The 22,223-nt window shown below is 41.8% G+C and overlaps 1 protein-coding gene and 1 long non-coding RNA gene across 2 annotated transcripts in view; one reads left to right on the top strand and one right to left on the bottom strand.

Moving 5' to 3' along the window:
• Window positions 1-6,960, bottom strand: part of IGFBP5 (insulin like growth factor binding protein 5) — a 42,316-nt gene extending 35,356 nt beyond the window's left edge. The window contains exon 1 of the mRNA XM_083348209.1: window positions 5,934-6,960. Coding sequence (XP_083204335.1) covers window positions 5,934-6,264 — 331 coding nt within the window. The 5' untranslated portion in view covers window positions 6,265-6,960. The remainder of the gene's footprint in view (window positions 1-5,933) is intronic.
• LOC310632618 overlaps window positions 1-22,223 on the top strand; it is a 378,391-nt gene that overhangs the window by 292,449 nt on the left and 63,719 nt on the right. The gene's annotated exons all lie outside the window — the stretch shown is intronic.

Below are 22,223 nucleotides of genomic sequence, written 5' to 3'. Positions count from 1 at the left end.
GCTGGTGCGGTGTCACAAGGCCAAAGCAAGCAGCAGAAAAAAAAGGAAACCCAGGACCATCAATTACAGGTAGTCCTCAACTTACAACTATTTGTTTAGCGGCCATTCAAAGTTATAACGATGTTGCAAAAGCGATGGATGAATGTTTTTCACACAAACGACTTGTTGCAGCATTCCCCATGGTCACATGATCAAAATTTGGATGCTTGGTGATTGGCACGAATTGCATGGTCCCGGAGTCACGTGATCACCATTTATAACCTCCTGACAAGCAAAGGCAATGAGGGAGCCAGATTCACTTCATAACCTTGTTTCTAGCTTAACAAGTGCAGTGATTCACTTAACGAAAAAGGTTGTAATGTGGGGCAAAACTCACTTAACGACTGTTTTGCTCAGCCATGAAAATATTGGGCTCACTTGTGGTCCTAAGTCACGGACTGACTATCTTGTAATAACTCAGATGGTACTGTGTTTTATTTCTTCCACTGAGCTGCAATTTCAGCATGTAGCCACTAGGGGCTGCTTCTGTAACAACTGCAAGTGTGGACAAAGCCTCTCTCTCTCAGGTGGGTCAAAGAGTGTGAATGATTTTGAACAAGAGCTAAATGTTTAAAGAACTTCGTGGGGAATCCTTCCAAATGCAGTTAGGGAATCAAAAGTCCCCACCCAAAACCTCCCAGGGTATGAGAACTAACTAGAGGAAAAGATTTTTAAACACACCATCTTCCTTTTTATCTATTTTTCTACATGCAGGAAAAGTATAAAAACCAGAGGAGAGGTATGCAGAGCACACCCGCATGGTTCCATCCCTGGAATACAAATCCATGTGTTGTGTTTGCAGTTAAAGGAGCATAAGGAAATGAATAGAACTGACACTATATACTGCAGGGGTCTTCAAACTTGGCCCTTTTGGAGTTTAACTCCCAGAATTCCTCAGCCAGGCATGCTGGCTAAGGAATTCTGGGAGTTGAAGTCCACAAGTCATAAAAGGGCCAAGTTTGAAGAGCCTTGATATACTGCATATGAAATAGTTTGTGTGTGTGTGTGTGTGTGTGTGTGTGTGTGTGTGTGGGAAACAACCTTGCTGACTTTTTATGGGCAGGGAGAGCTTAACTAGCAACTGTACTAGAGAAATTAAGATGTAGGGGTTGTAATGTTGGAAGGTACCTTAGAGATTATCTAGTCCTACCCCCTATCTCAATGCAGAATCCACTTGAGCATCTTTCATATATGATCACTCAGGCTTGGTCTGAAGACCTCCAGCAAAAACAAACTCATCACTTCATGTGGCAATCTGTTTCACCAGCTCATAGCTTGAACCCTGGTTGTAATCCTGTCCTCTGGGGCAATAGGGTGTGAGTCTACTTCTCTGTGAAGACCCTTTAGATATTTGGACATAGGAGGCTTACTGCTATTAGTTTTCCTGGAGTGAATGTTCTTCTACATTGCTGCATCCCCTGGATCTAATAATGTCAGTGAAGTTTCTAATGATCTCCTCACATGTTTAATATTCTGTCAAAATGGAAATCATGTACGAAACCATTTTGCTTTGGCAATAAACAGGTGCTCATTGTTATTTTAAAAAGTGCTTGACTCCTTAGACAGAGCCTTGACTTTTACCCTTTCATTGTGATCCAGCATAGGACCAATTCTGATGAATAACTATAGCCAGGACTCACTCCTTGAAGTCTTCTCCAACCTTGGCACAAGCTTTTGAGTTCAAGTCAAATTTTATTTCTTCCCTTTCACCAGTTGCTTAGAAACATGCCTACAAAAAATATACTTCACTGTTCTCACATTTTTCTGTTCTGATGCTAAGATGTTCCCCTCCCATCTCTTGCCCTCAAGAACAATCCTGCTTTTTTTTAAAAAAAATAGCAGACATAAATATCTGATTACATCTGAACCATCCATTCCCATTAAGCTTCTGTATTTGGGTAATGAAGTCCTTGGTGGTCACCCTTTAACATTATTGGATTAAAGTTTAACTGAGAAGCAAACAAAGGTATTTTGAAATTAATTTAGAAGATTTAGAAGATTTGAGATAAAGAACAAGGTGACTGGCAAACTGATGGAACAGTAAAGTAGTTTTAAGGAAAGAGCTATTTAGAAATCCTTGAAATATGTCAGGTATCTCAAGAAGATACCTGGTACTGATAGGTATCTAAATCTGAGAGGCAAAAATATGAATTGGTCTATCCCAATTTTCCCCCTTCATTTTAATAATGGAAGCTACCGAGGTCAATCTGGTTGATGAGGATCTAACTCAGGGTTCTTGAAACTTGGCCCTTTTATGACTTATGCCTGGCTGAGGAATTCTGGGAGTTGAAGTCCACAGGTCATAAAAGGACCAAGTTTGAAGACCCCTGATCTAACTCTTGACTGTTTCTAATTGTTTCCCAATTGTTTCCCAATTGTTTTGGATGCCTCCTGATCCCAGAAGGCATCAGAAACAATTGCATACCCCAGATCAGCAGCCTGCAAGGTTCATTGCCACCCAATAGAGGTTACTGGAGTAGTCATTTGTGCCACATCTTTTCCGTTTGTCAGTAATTTCTTAAACCATAACACAACAGATAGACTCTTCAGTTGTTTCATTTATGTGAAAAAGAAAGAAAAACAAGTGATTTAGATGCATTGGCTGAAGACATATGTGCTATGCCATGATTTGTTAATTACTGAATAAGCTACAATAGGCTGGGATCACTACAAGACTGTAAGCCATAATCCTGCTTCACAACTCCCCTGTGCATCCCTGGTTGGCTGCGAACATTTCTTAAGCCTCACCACCCCCTGAATTAAGTGGTGTAGTATAATATGTAAACCTCTGGACTCATTTCAGTCAAGGTTGACAGTGATTTTGCCCCCGCCCCCACCCCAAGGGAACAATATGGAAAAGCTCTTTCAACAGCCATAGGCAAGTGAGGGAGGTGCCAAAGTTTTGCTTAATCACTCTTTGGTCTTCCCAAGGCATGCATCAGCTGGTGGCCAGTGGGCTGACACCCATGGCTTTGGAGCACCTGCTGCTCAGCTGGGATCAGAAAATGTGTGTGTGGGGGGGGGGTAAGAGGGTGAGAAAGTGGCAGATAGATAAAAATGCAAGGGTGTATTCAGATTAAATCCAAACTCAAAACGCTGCAGGTTTCAGCAGTCTGTAAGGGGCACTGTTGTAACTCTTAAACAGAGGAGAGCGAATTGCTCAACTGTTGCTGTTGCTCTCCCTATAGGTAAGGATTTTGCTTGTGTTCCTGGCCAGCATTCTTACACACACACACACATGCACTCGGAGGATATTTTACTTAGCTAGAGCGCAAGCAGTTCTTTGCATAGTTTCCTGAGTTTCAAGCAGAAAATCAAAATTAAATCTTCTCCTTGCCTCTCTTCCCCCGCTCCCCACAGCCCTCGTGCACAAGACTACAGTAGTTTGACCAAAAATTCTGGCCTTAATTTCTTCCCCCCCCAAAAAAAGCAGCAAATGAAGTTTGGCAAATTTGTTGATTTTTTTTAAGAAACTTGTTCTGCCAAATGAAATGACAACTAAATGGAACCAATGCTTTCAAAGAAGAGATGTGTGTGTGTGTGAAAGAGAGAGAGAGAGAGAGAGAGAGAGAGAGAGAGAGAGAGAGAGAGGGAGGGAGAGAGAGAGAGAGAGAGAGAGAGGGAGGGAGGGAGGGAGGTGGGGGAGGAATACAATGAATGGAACAAGATTTATTGAGGGTTAGGAAGAGGCTTAGAGCTGCTGTTCTTCACTGGTTAGATGCAACTAGCATTCCGTGGATGCTGGATTTTGCAGAAGGGGACAACTGATAAAAAAGTGGCTTTTGTTTGGGGGTGGGGGCAGAGAAGAAAAGAATGAAGCTGTCTGGAATTTTGGTATGGAGAGAGGAAGAAGAGGAAGGGGTGCTAATAAGTCAGGAAAAAGTAGGGTCAGGATTGGATTTGAGGGTTTGTTCCTAGGCAAGAATGCTGACCAAGATTTCTTTTCAAAAACCTCTTCCCCCCCCCAACTCTTTTTCATTCTGTTGCACCTGTTTCATTTTGATGCCACCCTTCCTTCCCCCGAAACAACCTACAGATGGAGTCATAGGGAAACTCATTATGAGGATGGGAAGGGGCTACAGATTCAGGTATGAAAAGTCAACTCAAATGGGACTCAACTGGATATTGGTGTTGCCACATTGATGCAAAGGGTGCTGTATTGATTCACAAAGGAGATAGACTGCTGCTAAGCCTGGCACTATTGGGGAAGGGTCGTGGTGATGGAGATCCAGGGGGTAAGTACCAAAGGTGGTTATTTATAGAATGGGGGACTTAACCCCCCTTTCTTTCAGATGGGAATATGCATTTATTTCAAAATGGGGGAAGCTGGCACTCCTTTCTTAGGGATGTCCTGCTCATTTTCCTGGGTGCCTCTGTCATTTCCAACAGATGGGTGAAGGTGCTTGGGTTGAGCTACAGAGAGAACATAGCAGAGATTGAAGGAGGGGGTGGTGGTGCTTGAAATGCAGTCCAAATGTAGTGAGGGAAATTCATGAGAGAGAGAGAGAGAGAGAGAGAGAGAGAGAGAGAGAGAGAGAGAGAGAGAGAGAGAGAGAGAGAGAGAGAGAGGGAGGGAGGGAGGGAGGTGGGGGAGGAATACAATGAATGGAACAAGATTTATTGAGGGTTAGGAAGAGGCTTAGAGCTGCTGTTCTTCACTGGTTAGATGCAACTAGCATTCCGTGGATGCTGGATTTTGCAGAAGGGGACAACTGATAAAAAAGTGGCTTTTGTTTGGGGGTGGGGGCAGAGAAGAAAAGAATGAAGCTGTCTGGAATTTTGGTATGGAGAGAGGAAGAAGAGGAAGGGGTGCTAATAAGTCAGGAAAAAGTAGGGTCAGGATTGGATTTGAGGGTTTGTTCCTAGGCAAGAATGCTGACCAAGATTTCTTTTCAAAAACCTCTTCCCCCCCCAACTCTTTTTCATTCTGTTGCACCTGTTTCATTTTGATGCCACCCTTCCTTCCCCCGAAACAACCTACAGATGGAGTCATAGGGAAACTCATTATGAGGATGGGAAGGGGCTACAGATTCAGGTATGAAAAGTCAACTCAAATGGGACTCAACTGGATATTGGTGTTGCCACATTGATGCAAAGGGTGCTGTATTGATTCACAAAGGAGATAGACTGCTGCTAAGCCTGGCACTATTGGGGAAGGGTCGTGGTGATGGAGATCCAGGGGGTAAGTACCAAAGGTGGTTATTTATAGAATGGGGGACTTAACCCCCCTTTCTTTCAGATGGGAATATGCATTTATTTCAAAATGGGGGAAGCTGGCACTCCTTTCTTAGGGATGTCCTGCTCATTTTCCTGGGTGCCTCTGTCATTTCCAACAGATGGGTGAAGGTGCTTGGGTTGAGCTACAGAGAGAACATAGCAGAGATTGAAGGAGGGGGTGGTGGTGCTTGAAATGCAGTCCAAATGTAGTGAGGGAAATTCATGAGAGAGAGAGAGAGAGAGAGAGAGAGAGAGAGAGAGAGAGAGAGAGAGAGAGAGAGAGAGAGAGAGAGAGAGAGAGAGAGAGAGAGAGAGAACCAGGGTCTAGTTGGAGTAACAGAAGTTATGCAAGATGAGAATGCCCTCAAAGACTCAGCTGGGGATATATACATATACATATACATATACATATACATATACATATACATATACATATACATATACATATACATATACATATACATATACATATATAATCAGAGCATAATCGGATTAGAAAAATGACCTGCTGATGCCTAAGCCTGCTTGAACGAAGTAAAGAAAGATGTTCAGAGGATGCTCAGTACATGGCAGGCAACAAATAGACAGGGAAGCCCTCTCCCCCCACCTGCCACTCCTCCACCCTGCTAGCAGAAGTAAAGAAAGGGAGCTGAGCCAAGGCCCAGGGCAGGACTCACCATTCTTAGCTTGCTCCCTGTAACTCTTTTCGTTGAGGCAGACCCCTCTGCCATGGAGCAGGGCGTGCAAGGGCTTCTCCTCGCCTTGGCGCGGCAGGCAGCGCAAGCCTTGGGCGCATCGCTCTGTGTACACCCCACAGGACTGCCCTTCAGCCAAGGCGCACGTCATGCAGCATCCACAACCGGGCTCCTTCACCAGCTCGCAGCCCACAGGGCTGGGAGGGCACATGGAGAGGGCTTTCTCGTCACAAGGTTCACAGTGCACAAAGGAACCCAAGCCTTGCGAAAGCCCCAGGAACAGAGACACGAGCAGCGTCTGCATCAGGAACATCTTCAAGGCTCTGTGTCAGGCGCACCGCTGCAGGAGTTACGGAAGGAAAAACAAAGTTCTTTTTGGAGGCACACCCCCCCCTCGAAAAAAAGTCTCTTCTCCTTTAAGGTTTCCCCCCCCAAAAAGAGCTTAATCAGAATGTTTGAAAAGAACACCTAGATTGTTATAAAAGAAACGCTAGATCACAGGTTGTCTGCAGCTGACAGTTGCAAGAACTACAGATGCAACAGGTTGGTAATTCAAAAAAGAAAAAAAAAGTCACCGGAAAAGGGTGTTTTTTTTTAAAAAAAAAAATTAAAGAGCAAGAATAGCTTTGGCGAGGCTGCACAAAGAAGTATAAAATAATCCACACGCCCCACTAAAAAGCAAAGTCTGCAAGAGGCTGGGGAGGAAGCAAAGAATTGAACAAGCTTCTTTTCGACTGTCCTGATACGATCTGCAGCAAATTAAAAAAAATGTCTGGAGTAGCACTAAAGCAGGTAAAGCTGGGCTTTGTCAAGAAGAGATTTAGCTTGGGACTGGCTGTAATTTTTTTTTTAAAAAAACCTTCCTTTTCCTAGATTGGGTTAAAAAACAACAAAGAGGTTTTCTGTTGAAGGGTTTTTACAAAGTCTCTTTGACAAAGAGAGCAAAGGAGGAAAAGAGGAAAAAGAAAAGAATTCCACTTTGTAGATCTCCCAACACTTTCCCCTGGAGAAGTTTCTAAAGAGACTGAATAGTGCCGAGCAGGCATGTCTTTTAAATAGACTGCCCCTGGCTGCCTGCCAGACCCTTGCTGCAATCTGAGATCCCAATGACACCTCAGCCTGAATTGGTGCCAGGAACCAGGGCAAGCTCAGTGCACACACTCCAAGTGTGTGTGTGTGTGTGTGTGTGTGTAGGGAGGGGAGGGAGAGGGGTGGGGTGACTGTGCAGCTTTTGACTTCTAGCCTTCCAACACACACCACCCAAAGGCATCCAATTGCCACCTTTATGCTGTGCAAGAAGAAATTGTTTGTGTGTGTGTGTGTGTGTGTGTGTGTGTGTATGTTCCCCCCCTCTTCAAACTGCAGGGATTTTTTTCTTCTTCAAAACATTCAGAAGTTCAGGCTCAACTGGTGTCATGTTTATTCTCAGTGCCCCAAAATGTAAAACCGTGTACCCACAGTTTGGAGCAAATTTCATTCAAGTCATTGGGATTTTATTCCAAGTAAACTTGTGTGGGAATGGAGGAGCATATTAGATTGCCAACTTTTCTTTTTTTTGTTAATCACAAATTTACTTCTATAATAGCCATAATGTGCAGGAGTTTGATAGTATTTGTGTCTATGCCATGAGATCAGCCCTGTTTCTTAAGTCAAGATGCGGGGAAAAGCATAGAGGCGAACCAATCATAATTGCGTGTGGTTAGCTAGCAATGTTCACTATGAAAGCGTAATCTTTGATCCATCTACCATTACCTTGCCATCACTACATCTCCATGCCCCAAAATACTCCCAAGGGCAGCATGGATTTCCTCGTGCAGACTCTTGTTGTCAGGCAGGGGATGCATTGCAGCTGGGCTGTAAACTAAAAGTCTCCTTGCAGGATCAAGTTTACACCTACTCTGGAATAATCACTGGCTTCATGGGTTTTCACGTGATGGGTGTGGCTATATATATGGCAGGATATGGCCCTGCAAGTCTAAGACCTGCTTGGTGGATTTCACCAATGTACAATCTGTCCTGTAAGCCTGAGCCCCTGAGGCTTTTGTTGCCACTCTTTGTTAGGGTGTATGAGATAGATGGAGATAGATACACAATACCCTCCTCCCCCTTCACCATAACTGACTTAAATTGAAAGCAGGAACTGGGGGAAGAGAAGGCGGGGGGGGGGGGGGGAAGGAAGAATCCATGGAAGTGAACCCCATGGGGAGAGGAATCAGTTACAGTGTATAACAAGGGGATTTTGACTGGTAGGGCACGGACTACAAAAGTTTTTTTTCCCCCTTCCTTCTTCCACCTTTCGCCTTGCAAAACATTCCAAAGCATCCCACAACTTGGAAAAGTTTTGCTCTTTGGATCTAAATGTTAAGATGACCTTTAGGCAGTGGTGGGATTCAGATATGTGAACAACCGGTTCTCGGTGTGGATGCCACCTCTGGAAGTCCATTCTGGGCCTGGGCAACAAAAAAATTAGCTACCGGTTCTGCCGAAGTGGTGCGAACTGGCTGAATCCCACCACTGCCTTTAGGACATTTCTTGGCCTATGACAAAACAATACTCTGCTCTCTTCTTACTCATGGACAGGGCGAAGAGTATTAGTATGCCTTTCCAGGATCCTAAAATTCAATAACTGTTTAGAAAAAGTGCACCCACCCCCTTTCTCTGTTTTCAGCCTTTTCTTCTCTGAGCACAGTATAGCCCAACTCTACTGTAGTTTTGCCTTTTGCCGAATATCTGGAAGGTGGCAATGTATCCTTTAAAGGAAAATGGGGGTGCGGGTGATTGAGAGTCTTTCTTTTTTTTTTTTTTTTGAGATCACAAGCAGACCTCTCCTCTCTTCCTCCTCAATTTAGATGCCAGCCCCTCTTGCAGCCTGGACAGACCTGTGCCTGCATTACCTTATTTCTGCCACTAGAATGCACCCTTATCTATGATAAGGCCTTGAGCCTCTCTGCAAAATGTATTTTAATGCTTTTCTGCTAACCTGACTATACTCAAAGCTTTTTTACCTTGCTGCTCTCTCTCTCTCTCTCCCCCCCCCTTAGATGTGATTACAGCCCTCAGAAATTAATGAAGCAATTGGGGAGGGGACAGGGGGGAGAGCGAGTTGCCCCAATAGCGGTCAGTTTTTTTCTCTATGTGGAATCTGGCAAATCTCCAGAAACTAATGGAATATTAGCCCCTTTGATGATTCATGAGGTGTGGCTCCATTTTCTCTGATAGAGGCTCTGTCTTCTAATGCCATGTGACAGGCAGAAACTCAACTGATGCAAGCTTATTCAACGCTGCAGTTCCAAGTGGGAGAAAAGTGGAAGACAAGTGTTTGTGGTTTCTGACAGTCAGTTCGCTGATCTTCAATGGTGGGTACATGTCCATCCCTTGCTTACAATTCCGTGTCTTAACCCTTGGGCACCTTCCACCACTGATGGGCATTGGACAAGTATCTTCTCATCACAAAGAGTTTTGCCTCCAAGCTCCTCCTAGCAAAATCCAGGAAGAAAATTAATATTCCAAGCATTTATGGCCTAATAAGTGTGATTCCCCCTCCCCACACACACATCTAGGAAAAAGTCTTCTGAATAAACAAAGGTCTGGGTCTATCTTACACTTCTCTTACCTATCTTACTTGCCAAGTGACCAAGAAGATGATCTTGGTCTAATTTATCAGCAGAAATCTACTGCTGATGCCTTTCTCAGCACAAAGATAAGCATTTTCAAATTATCCTTGGGGCAGAGAAAGTGTAGCCTTCTCTTGCATCAGCTGATCTTGCTTTCAGCCTGGTTTTGATGCTCAGTGGTAGATTGGCCATGACTCTATGGTCAGTGGTGGGATTCAAATATGTGAAGAACTGGTTCTCTGGGTGGATGCCGCTTCTGGAAGTCCATTCTGGGCCTAGGCAACAAAAAATTAGCTACTGGTTCTGCTGAAGTGGTGCAAACCGGCTGAATCCCACCACTGTCTGTGGTTGATAATACTATTTGATCTGCTTTAGATGGGGTTTCTTTAAGCAGACATTGGAAATACGTAGCATCCCAGAAGCTGATCTTCATTCCCCATAGTCTTTATCTATTGTCAACTAGGTCCTGGACAACTGAGAATCTCCATAGACATCTTTATCTACTGAACATATTTGATGGCGTAGATGGATGTTATGAATCCCACTACACTTGTAAAGCCACATGGCAGCTTGGAGGGCAGGGGAGTGCTCTTGACTCTGATTTTGGCTCTGTTCTGAAATTTTTGAATAGCATCCATGAATCTACGTATATTTATTGTAATGTATTGGGCCTTTTTACTTGAACTGTTTTCCACGTGTCTTTGAATGCTGTTTGAGATTGCTTAATCAGGGAGTCTGTGTAACGGTCGCAGGCTGCCCAGACATGCAGTCTCCAGGACCACCATTGGTTGGCTCTAGGGCGGGAATAGGTTCCTTCAAACCTATTGGCCGCTGCCTAGTGGCCAGCTGTATAAATAGCTGCGTAGAAGCCTTGGTTACTAGTTCAGTTCCTGTTGCTTAATAAAGCAATGTTCCTGTTTGAACTCTCTCGTCTCGCCTCCTGCTTGCAAGAAACCCAGGACACAACATTTATCAACTTTGGTAGGAGTATTTTCCAATCAGTGTCAAATCTTCCCGTGTTCTGCCTGCAGGGGTAATTTCCAGGATAAATTCCTATGTCCTGCATTGGTTTAGTACCTCTGCATGTGTTGGATTCTGACCACTATCAACTCAGGTCACACACTTCCAGAAGTCAAGAGATGAGATGGGATGGTTTTGAAGATGTTTCAGAACCCAGGATTCTCCCCTCCTCCAATTCTCCCCCCCCCAGGGTACTGTCAAAGTCTAGCAAATTCAACATGGTCTCTATCTTTTTAAAGCTACATTAGAAGTACAACACAATTATTTATGTAGTGTTCTTGAAGGGAGGAAAGTGTAAAACGTGCAAACCATTTACCAACACCTTTTTGCAATATGAAGGGGCCAGAATTTTCAGGATTTTCCCTAAGTTCTGGAGGATAGGTTGGGGTCTTGTTCCTCCAAATAAGACTGACTATGAGTTCTGATTCATACTCTTCTTTTGGCATATGGCTCAGCCCTTTGTGCTGTTAGAACTTAGGAAGTTGCTAGCGATTCTCATTTGGAGAAAGGCCTTCAGAATTTACTTCTGAATGTATAGGATTGTGCTGCTAGGAAGTCATTAACTGCATTATATTGATAGGCTTTCAGGATAACCTTTTTACTGATTGGAGATAAAAGGTCTTTCTTGATGGGAGTCCCATCATACATTTTAACTGGGGGGAGGGGAAAATTCTATTCGTCAGAATTCAAGCAGATGCACTAATACAATTGATTTTAATCCAAGAAATAAAAAGGTTTTTTTTCATAACATGATCCTAAAATTGAAGCTGTTCCATATCAAAAGCTTTTTTGGCATCTAAGAAAATCATAGTCAGCATTTCAAGATTTTTAAACTGAACTGTTAAAATATGCACTGTTTCAAGAGTGATGTTCTAACTTTTTTAAAAAAAGATTTAAATATTTATTTTCCCTGAAAAGTATCTTGTAGAATTAATAATCAAGAAACCCATTAAAATAGTTTTACAATTTTATCTCAGGTTGCTCTTACTTTAAGAGTGAATGCTTCTGCTTATACAGGTTATGTAGGTGTAAATCCTATGCACCAATGCTTACGTCTCAATTAAATTACAGACTTAAGAAATACAGAAGTGAAAGCTGGATTGTCTGGTGAAAAACTTATGTCCTGATCTATTTCTAGTTGGAAACTGGGAAAGGAGTTTCAGCATTTATTTTTCTTCACCACTCACTGGGACCAAATACTTGCTCTCTGAAATAAAGAACTGAATTTAGTGTTCTGTGTATTGCATGATCCATCAAGGTCTCTAGATACGTTGTCCATTATTCTTGCTTCTGAATACATGATTGGAGTTCAATGCACCACCTTGTAAACTGTTTTGTAGGATCACAAAAGTTTTAGCTTTGCAAATTCAGATGAAGAGATACTGCATTTATTTTCTAGAAAGTTTAACTTGATATGTATTCTGGTTTCCTGTTACATCAGACTTATCTAGGGCCATGAAGAAAGATAATGACTCAAGGATAAGAACTGACTTTTTCTGAAGGAGTTTTTTTTTAACCAGGATACCTTTATAAGTAGAAATAAAGAAACAATATTTTTTTAAAAAAAACACAAGCTAAATAAAATTTTATACACCTAAGAAAGACTGATCATGCATTTTGTTTTTTTTAAAAGAGCAAGAATAGTGTTTCTTAGCAACTTACATATCCCTCTTCTGAAATGTTACAAGACATGCCAACAAGTGAGAATAAAATGAGACTATGATAGGAGAAAATGAATAAGATTTTATTGGCTAACCAAATGCAATTAGGTAATGAAAGTGGAAAGGAAACAGGCATTTATGTATTTGTTTTCTGTCAGTGTGGTCCTAAATCTCACTTTTCAAGGTAAGAGATAAAACATCAGCCTCAGAAATAGAAATCCAATCTAATCCTCTCTTCCTGGGAGAAATCTGACATTAAGCATTCAAAACTCCCTGCAACCTTTATTGTTGTTTGTTTCCAACATCAAAAAACACCTACTGTATATTGGAAAGGCCTAAAGGGGAACATGGTGAGAATTGGCCATTACTGGATTGTGCCACAGTCTCCAGTTTATTAAAATGTAGTCTAGTTTTCAACTACTTTAAATGTATTTACTCTCATTATTTGTACTAGGAAGGATTTTTCTTAACAACCGTCCCAAAATATCACAAAGCATAACATTGCTACCCCTCCTGAATTTCACATACAGTATTTATTCTTGGTTGGCAAGGCCACAAGAGGGTTAATGTTGCTGGCATGGGAACTGTTCAGTGAATGAATTTGTATGACTGCTGTATGAATACAAAATTGACTAAGATGTTTTAGAAACTGGCCATCTGCCTTATGACCAAAGAGATCAATGAAAGGACTGCATTGAATGTACTGAATCAATCAATACATTCAAAATGAGATACATTAAAAGACATCTCATCTTTAAAGGGAACTAGGGAAAAAATAACAATTTCTTTCAAAAAAATACAAAAATACAATAGCTTCCTCTCTATCTCACACATTATACCATGCTACCCCCCCCAACAGAGAGAGAATCTTCTAAAACTGTATTCTGACAGTGATTTATAGGAAGCACCCTCAGCTCTGATATGAGCACTATATCCTGCAACTGTCCCACCAAAATGAGCATGTTTCTTTGGGGGGGGGCTGTGTGTGGGGGAGAGTGATTATGGATCCTTCAGTTTAAAGCTGGAAGCACTCTAAAAACTTGTCAATCTGGTTTGACTAGAAGCTATAATGGAACAGGTACAGACTCAGGCACCTGTCTCAGAAATGGATATTATATACTGTTAGCAATTAATGCTCTTCAGTGCTGCCTCCAGGTTTTTAGAAAAAAAAATCTATAATGTGGGGAGGTGATAATTCTGCCAATACTAGCATATTAGAACTGATGGAGAAATTGCAATTCCCAGATATAGTTCTGAGGGACGCTGGTGTTACTGGAATGGAAAGGGATATATTTTTCCTGTTCATTTGTATTCAGTTTTCAGAGACTGCTTGAACAAGTCCCTGCAGGTATTTTAGCAAGGTGTTCAGGGCTGAGAAAGAGTGGCTGGCCCAAAGTCACTACAGTAGTTCAAGGTCAGGCGGCTGGCTTTGTGCCTAAGGTAGGACTAGAACTCACAGTCTCCCAGTTTCTAACCGAGTGGTGGGATGCAGCCGGTTTGCACTGGTTCGGCAGAACCGATACCTAATTTTCTATTGAGTTCGGTGAATCAGTTATGATAAAATCATGTTTTCCAGAACATGTCTGATTTTCGTTCGACTTCCTTCCAGGTGTGGAAAAACCCCACCCCCAAAAGTCCAAGAGAGGAGCAACAGAACACAAATGGCACCTTCGATCATGTCACTCAGGCGAAAAATAGGTGGTGCTTCTCAGAGGTAATATCAGGAATGGAAGCTTCATCTCTCTAGTTTGCCAATTGGTGCATACAGGAAAGGGGGCGAGGCCACCAAGTATTAGCCGGGGTTGTGGCTCTGAAACTTTTTCCTGTCTAGCTCTATATGAGTGCAACTAACCATGAGCAGGAAAGCTCTTAAAGGGCTCTGTTCTGAGAACCGGTTGTTAAATTATTTGAATCCCACCACTGCCTTAACCACTAGACTGAACTGGCTCTCCGTAGAAAAGGTAGTCTGGTCTATTTTGAATTGTTCAGCTGTCTATAGCATTGCACAAACTGAAATAGGCAATGATCTGTAGCTGCAACAGCTAGTCTGGGCAGAAGGTTGGAACTGTGTGAGAGAAAACAGGCCCCCTTGTTCTCCCAGCCGTTCAATATAAAACCTCTTAGAATCTTGATTTGCAAGGATCAGAACTGCATGTGGAGCTGATGGGATTGCAGTGGTTTCCCACTTTGCCTGCCAGTGTGTGAGAGCTGAGTAACTGAGATCTATTGGAGGACATGGGCTTCCAACATCCCACTTATTCCTGCCATGTCCTGGATAGGAGTTGTAGTTCTCCACATTCATTCCTAGATTTTATCAGGCATAAATCAAACCTTGGAAGTTTCTATTTATCTGGAACTCTAAATCCAGGAATTTGTATGTAAATGGAATCTGCTGGAGTGATTAACATAACCTTTTTTTTTATTTTGGGATGGGAAGATATTTTCTGATAGTAAGAGTTTTAAAAATCTTCCTTAAATATGTGAGGAAAAAATGAATCCATGAATTAGATAATCCTTGCACAGACACACATTATCTTTCAAATATTCAGAACTTGGACATAATTTTTAAAGTCTCTCTTGCTACAATATATTTTTTTTCAATGTCCGAAACAAATCAAGAATGTGTTGCATGATACAAGGGCTCTCTTTTCAATGAAGCAGCATGATTAGGACTTTTGTCAGCAATCATCATGGCCAGGGCTAGGGGGCATCTGGATTCACATCTGCTGCAAATGGAAATCAGTTCACATTCTGCCTCACATAATCATCTCCTCCTCCTCCTCCTCCATAGATTCTAAGCAAGTACAGCAAAAAGGGTGTTGACAGCAAGTGTTTGGGCTGCTTAAAGGTCACTTAGGAAATACTGACTACTGGTGAAAGTCCCCAGAATGTGGATCAATGAGTTTATTTCTCAGGTAGCTGGTCCAGGATGTTGACATTCCCTAAGAATGACATTGTGATAATAAAACACCATTTAATTTTACCCATGATTACCCTCAGAAACTTTCCCTGGCAAAGAGGAACATGATAACCAGATCTTACATGGATTCTGTGGCCACACTTTTCCATCTTCTGTTCAAAGGTGATGACTCTCAAAGTGTGGCCTGCAGACAATGGTTTCAATCTTCCCATATTCACAGGCTTTAGCCCATTCCCTCCTCAGCTCCACCTCCCTCGCACACTAAAAGCTAATTCATATGGATGGAGTGGTAACTCAAAACTGTTTCCTTTGAGCAAACTAATGATAATAATAAGTAGATAACCTTGAGGACAATTTAAAAAAAACACAATTGGGTTATGATTTTTTTTCTTATTATCTCCTATCTCTGTTTCTCTACCCCTTTAGAAGTGTGTTTCTCAAAGTTTCTGCAATCACTAAATAAACATTTGGAAAATGTGAAGACCACCCAGTTTTAAACAAATGCTTCTCTCCCTAAGTTTCCATCTTTAAATGCATGTGAGTTCACATTTTTTGGCAAATAAGATAATGACTATGGTTGCATCTGTGTATGGCTTCCTCCCCCCTCAATTTTTAAAGGCCTTTTAAAACTAATTTTTATACAGCATTTTAAAATCCCAAATTAAGTGTTTGAGTCATTGAGTCATTTTATGTACCCCATGTGATAAGAACAAGCTCTCTTAGCACAAACCTGATGATCAAGATGTGTTTGTCAGTAGAAATCTCTGAGTATCAAGGGCAAGTAGTCCTTCAACCTAATTTAAAAAATTTTTTTTAGATATTTTTCATTGTATTTCTTATCCACTTATTTCTTTTGGAGTTGCTTGAGCAAGATCCCAGTGCTACTTAGCACAGCACATGTAGAGTTACTGTTAATAAGTCCACTGGAGCCAATTCACTGCGACCAGTTTTCTGAATGTTATTTTTTTTCCATTGCTACCTGCATTATCATTAGAATGCTCTTGAAGGAAACAGTTTTGAGTTACCGCTCCTTCCATATGAATTAGCGAGGGAGGTGGAGCTGAGGAGGGAATGGGCTAAGGCCTGTGAATATGGGAAGATTGAAACCATTGTCTGCAGGCCACACTTTGAGATTCATCAACTTGGAACAGAAGATGGAAAAGTGTGGCCACAGAATCCATGTAAGATCTGCTTATCACATTCCTCTTTGCCAGGGAAAGTTTCTGAGGTAAAATTATGGGTAAAATTAAACGGTGTATGTCTAAGTTGCTTTATTCCACAAAAAAATAATTAGTTGAATTCCATGCAGCCAAATATTGTCTATAACTCTATATCATGTATATAATGGTGATAGATTGCTGGCTCTCTTTGGGGCCTCCCACGTGGCCCACACCAATTGCCAAAGCCATCCTTCACCAAATATCCTTCCTCCATGCTAATTTTGCTGGCTCCTTATTACTTATTGCTAGGTTGAGAGGAAGTAATGTTTTCTTCTTGAGCTAGTATAGAAGTTTAGTGCTCTGTCTGATCTGAAAGGTTGTGGGGCTTGCATGAGTGCCCGAGAGACAGCAAATGAATTTGAAAGAGATGGAGTAGTAATAGAGATGTCCTGCAAACTTCTCTTTTATCCTGCATCTTTGTAGATAAGGTACTTAGATCCCTAGTTTATGACTTCCCCAGTCAAGTCCCCACTGCTTTTCAGTGCTTCAGAGAGAAGTCAATCCTACAGGCAGAGCTCAGGGTTCTCTCAATGCAAAAGAAGTAACCTTTGCTATTGACTTTGGTTCCTCTCTGCAAATGCAGGCAGCATATCTAAGCACTATACAAATGATAGGTGGCTGTTTTCAGACAGGAGCTAAATATGAATCCTGCTTTCAAGAAAAAGAGACTCCAAGACTTTCAGCAGATACCCCAGTCTTTTATAAACCAGTGCCATTCTGCTGAAAAACTTTGGATACTTTTCCATGTTATCATAAATGTCCAGAGTTTCTTGATAGTGACATGGGTGGCATATAAATTTAATAAATAAAATAGATAAAAAGGGAAGGGAAATCATTCATTCTATTTTAATGTATTTAAATACATAAAAGGTGACATGGGAGGCATTTAAGTTTAATAAATTAATAAATAATTCTCTCCTTTTTGGATCAACCAACAGCTGTGTAGCAGAGTTAAATTAAAAACTAAAAAGGTCAAAAGAACACATAAAAGAACAAAGAACACAAAGAACACATAAAAAAACCCCCACTGGCATCATGCAGTAAAAACACTAAGGGGCATCAAAAAAACACAAAACCTATTGCCAAAATAAAGCAATGTAGAAATGTGAAAGCCTTCCAAACAGGTTTTTTTTATTTCATAATTTCATGAAATTTCATAAAGGTCTTGGTGATGAAAAGGCCAGGATGTAGATGTTGGGCAAGAGTTGTTTAGGAGTAGCAAGGCATCGTGAGGAGCCACAATTGAAAAGAAGTTGTCTTCACCACATATGGCACTTACAAAAAAAGAGAAAAGATAAAATAAAGGCTTTAAGTTCCAGGAAGGCAAAATTGGGAATAAGTGTTTCTTCGGATCACCTTCAGATCAAATCAGGCTTTTAACATTAAAGTCAATTCATGGGGTTGAGTCCAGAAATGGATGGGTAGTCAATGCAAATGTCAACATCTTGACATAGTGGTTGCATTACAATTGGTGTGATCCAGGAAAACATGGGGCTTGTTACACAACAGCTCTTTCCCTTTTGACTATAATACCAGGAAATGCATTGTATGTAACCATGTGGGCTGAGTTTTGCTTCATGGGTCACAGCCTTCAATGTAATGAAGTGCTTAGCATGACATATTAAAACTGGAAAAAAAATAAGTTTGTCTTTGCACTAAGCCATAAAAATAATTTTATTTATACACTTAACAATTTATATAGCCACCCATCTAGTCAGTGGAATTCTGGGTGGTACACAAAGATAAAAACATAATGCCAGTTAGCAGAAAAACCCAGAAAAAACAAATATTTTACCTTAGAGGGAAGTTATATAGAAAAGAAAATTGCTAACTTCCCTGTTAGAAGGAAGTTATATCTATAAAAGGTAAATTATACTTACAAGATTAAATCTCAGCATGACTCTGTTCAGGTACTCAGTCACGTAAAACATGAAGGTGTTTATCTGCCAAGACACAACATACTAAATTTGGTTTGTACTAATCTTGGCTAGTGTATATTTTAACATATTGGGTGGATTAAGCCTGTTAGTTTATTGTTAGACCTAGCATGGAACCAGAAAATTCTGTAACTAGGTTATGTTTATTGTGCCAACAGACTTGACCTTGGTCAGGCCAACCATCCTATCTCTTAGTCAATTAATTCACTTATATTGTATCAATCGATCACCTTAGGTGATTAGATCAGCCATACAGGTTAATAGACTTCCCAGCTGTTAGAAAGAAGGCTGGGAAACTATTATTTTCCTCCAGCTTCCTATTCTCTCCATTCCCTCCCACCTACCAGGGAAAAAAAATGTAAACAACCCATAGTAACCGGATAAGAGAGCTACAGCTACAGGCATGATAAATGGGACTGAATACTTGCCCAGATTTATTAGATTTTATTTCTGGTGAGCTCAAAGTTCTGTACATGACAAATCCTTCCATTTTCCCTCATACCAACAAGCTTCTGAGGTGGGTTGGGCTGAGAAAAAGTGACTGGCCCAAAATCACCCAGCTGGCTTTCACACCTATTGGAGAACTAGAACTCTCAGATTCCTGATTTCTAGCCCAGCATCTTCATCACTAGCCTAAACTGACTGGCTGTTTTGGCCCCACTGTTATTGGTTTTTTACTGCCCACAAAGACATATGTCAGGCCTCTCTATCTTGGTTCTGGACCTTCAAAGGGACTATATATTTGTCAATAAATCATTTTGCACAGCACAGAAGGAATTAATTTAATTCCAAACAAACACACGTGTGTTTGGGCTAAGTCTGGGTTAATTAGCTTGCCCTTTTTAGAATTGCAAGATATACTTAAAGAACTGTGTCTCCCATTTCCTCCCCCAACCCATTTAAGTGTGTTGTGTGAACAGGACCATGGAGAGTGCGGAAATATTCCTCTTTCTCCTCTTCATCTCACTTTTATTTGAAACTGCTCTCTTTGCCATCTGAAACAGAAATGCAGGTTGGTTTTCAACTGCAAAGTAGGGAGGGGAAAGGAACAGAGGGGTTGTCTCCATCTGCTGAAGCCACAGAAATCGGCCTCCTGCTTATCATTTATTCTCCAAAAGGTGAGAGAACACAAAGTGGGGTTGAAACTGGCTGGGAAAAAGGGAAAGGACCAGCACCTGAAGAGCAGACAACAGCTGCATCTCATAAAAGCAAGCGAAAACTGCTGTCAGCAAACAGCAAAGGATATTGATTTTTTTTTAAAAAAGGAAGTATAAATCCAGCGTGGTCTTCTCAAAAGACAAAGACAGATGCTTTAACCTCATGAGTTCTCCAGGCACTGTGTAAATAATCTCTTTTACCATGCAATGAAAGTTAGGGGACTTAGTAAGGCCATTGCTAGGAAGCTGGTTGAGTTTCCTTCCAGGTCTAAAAGAGGGTGCGAAAAGAAACTAGCAAAAATAGAGAAAATAAGTGAATGGGCCTTTTACGGCACCTCTAGGGAATGAATGGAGCATTCCTGGATAGATTCATTATTGTTTAGCTTTGTCTGTGTGTGTGTGTGTGTGTGTGTGTGTATGTAGATCTAGAGTCTCGGGTTTCTTCCCGCATTCCTTTCATCTTCAGAAAGTTGTGGCGACGTTTCGATGAAATCCCATCCGTCATCATCAGGCCGGAGTGTTCCTCCTGCTGCTTCCAGGAGCAATGCGTGGTCTGGCTGTTCCTTTCCTTCCAACTGCCGGTGGGGCTGTGTTCTGACTGGGTAGAGGTGTGGCTGCTTTCTGATTGGGTGGGGGTGTCCTCCGACTGGGTGGAGGCGTGGTTGTCTTCTGATTGAGTGGAGGCGTGGCTGTCTTCTGATTGGGTGGGTGCGTGGTTGTCTTCTGATTGGTTGTGTGATCTTTCTTCTGTACTGAGTTCTTATGTTCTTCTACACGTACCTCTATTCTTCTGTTAGTCTGTCCGATGTATGTTGCTAATAATAGTGTTGCTAACACTAATAACAAGAACCAGACGCCTTGCAGATGAAACACATATACAAACAGAACTACACACCCTGACAGACATATTGACAGCAAACAAGTTCCAAAAAAACAAAATCATCAATATGATTCAGCATGGGACTCCGAAACAGAAAAACATCCAAGAAGAAGAACAGAACAACGGACGAGCCATCTTGCCCTACATAAAAGGAACAACCGACAAAATCAGTAAAGTACTACGCAAACATAACATCAAAACCGCATTTAACACTGACAGAAAGATATCAACCATCCTGAGAAATCCCAAAGACAAAATAGAACTGGAAAACCAGGGCATATACCAAATCCCATGCGCCTCCTGTCCAGCAACATACATCGGACAGACTAACAGAAGAATAGAGGTACGTGTAGAAGAACATAAGAACTCAGTACAGAAGAAAGATCACACATCTTCACTAGTACAACACATAAACACTACGGGACACAACATCAATTTTGAAGGTACAAAAACAATCGCCAAAATAGAACATCTCAATAGCAGAATAATCAGAGAAGCCATTGAAATAGAAAAACACCCAGACAGTATGAACAAGCGAGACGACACCTCCCGCCTACATGCCATTTGGAAACCAGCATTGATAGAGAAATGAATTTCAGCAAACAAGGATTTAAAAAACCAACAAACAACCCCAAATGCCACCAGCCCCAGCAAGACTCATCCACACCCAGAACAAAAACTCTCCCACACAGAAGACAGAACAAGTCAAGCAAAAGTGCCATCACCCAAGCAGAAGAACGCACACACGAACCTGACTGACCCATACCAGAGATACATAGCAGGTCCTCGAACTCGGAGCCAAACCAAAGCTCTGGAGGCCACTACACAGCCCACTCCTCAGGACACCAAATCACAACACTCAGGATATTACAACACAACAAAAAACCCCACCCATTCAGAACACACCCCACCCAATCAGAAGACAGCCACGCCTCCAACCAATCAGAAGACAACCACGCACCCACCCAATCAGAAGACAGCCACGCCTCCACTCAATCAGAAGACAACCACGCCTCCACCCAGTCGGAGGACACCCCCACCCAATCAGAAAGCAGCCACGCCTCTACCCAGTCAGAACACAGCCCCACCGGCAGTTGGAAGGAAAGGAACAGCCAGACCACGCATTGCTCCTGGAAGCAGCAGGAGGAACACTCCGGCCTGATGATGACGGATGGGATTTCGTCGAAACGTCGCCACAACTTTCTGAAGATGAAAGGAATGCGGGAAGAAACCCGAGACTCTAGATCTACACATACAGACACCCGCGAGAATCTACGAAAACATAAGAAGGAAGCTAAAGCCTGATGATGACGGATGGGATTCCGTCGAAACGTTGCGCCTACACCTTTAATTCTACGCGGGGAAAAACCCAAAAAACCAAGGATCCATATATATATATATGTATATAATTGACAGGGTGCATCAAAAAATACTCAAGACACAGACACACATGTATATGTATATGGTATTTGTATTTGCCTCCCCAGATTACAGCACCTAGCTGCCCTTGGGTAATTTAGGAAGTTAAATAGTTGTCAACCCTGGTAAATTTTTGAAAGGGGATTCACCTGGAAATCTCAGTTGAAAACATCCTATTAGAAAGCAACAGCAAGCCACTTCCCTACTATGCAAAGCAACTGCATGGATGCATCTAGGTAAGTCACCAGGAAGAAGGTGTGATGGCTCTGTGGTTAAAGCTGACTGGAGTGCTGCATGACAGGATGAGCTCTTGTTACTTCTCCAGCTCCTGCCCACCTAGCAATTTGAAAGCATACAAATGCAAGTAGATAAATAGGCACCACTTCAGTGGGAAGATAACGTTCTATACACCTTGGTGTATAGTCACGCTGGCCATAATGCCAG

The sequence above is a fragment of the Vipera ursinii genome (assembly GCF_947247035.1).
Source record: "Vipera ursinii genome assembly, chromosome: 1".
Lineage (NCBI taxonomy): Eukaryota > Metazoa > Chordata > Lepidosauria > Squamata > Viperidae > Vipera > Vipera ursinii.
Note: the sequence above shows the minus strand (reverse complement) of the source record. Positions and strands in the feature narration are given on the sequence as shown.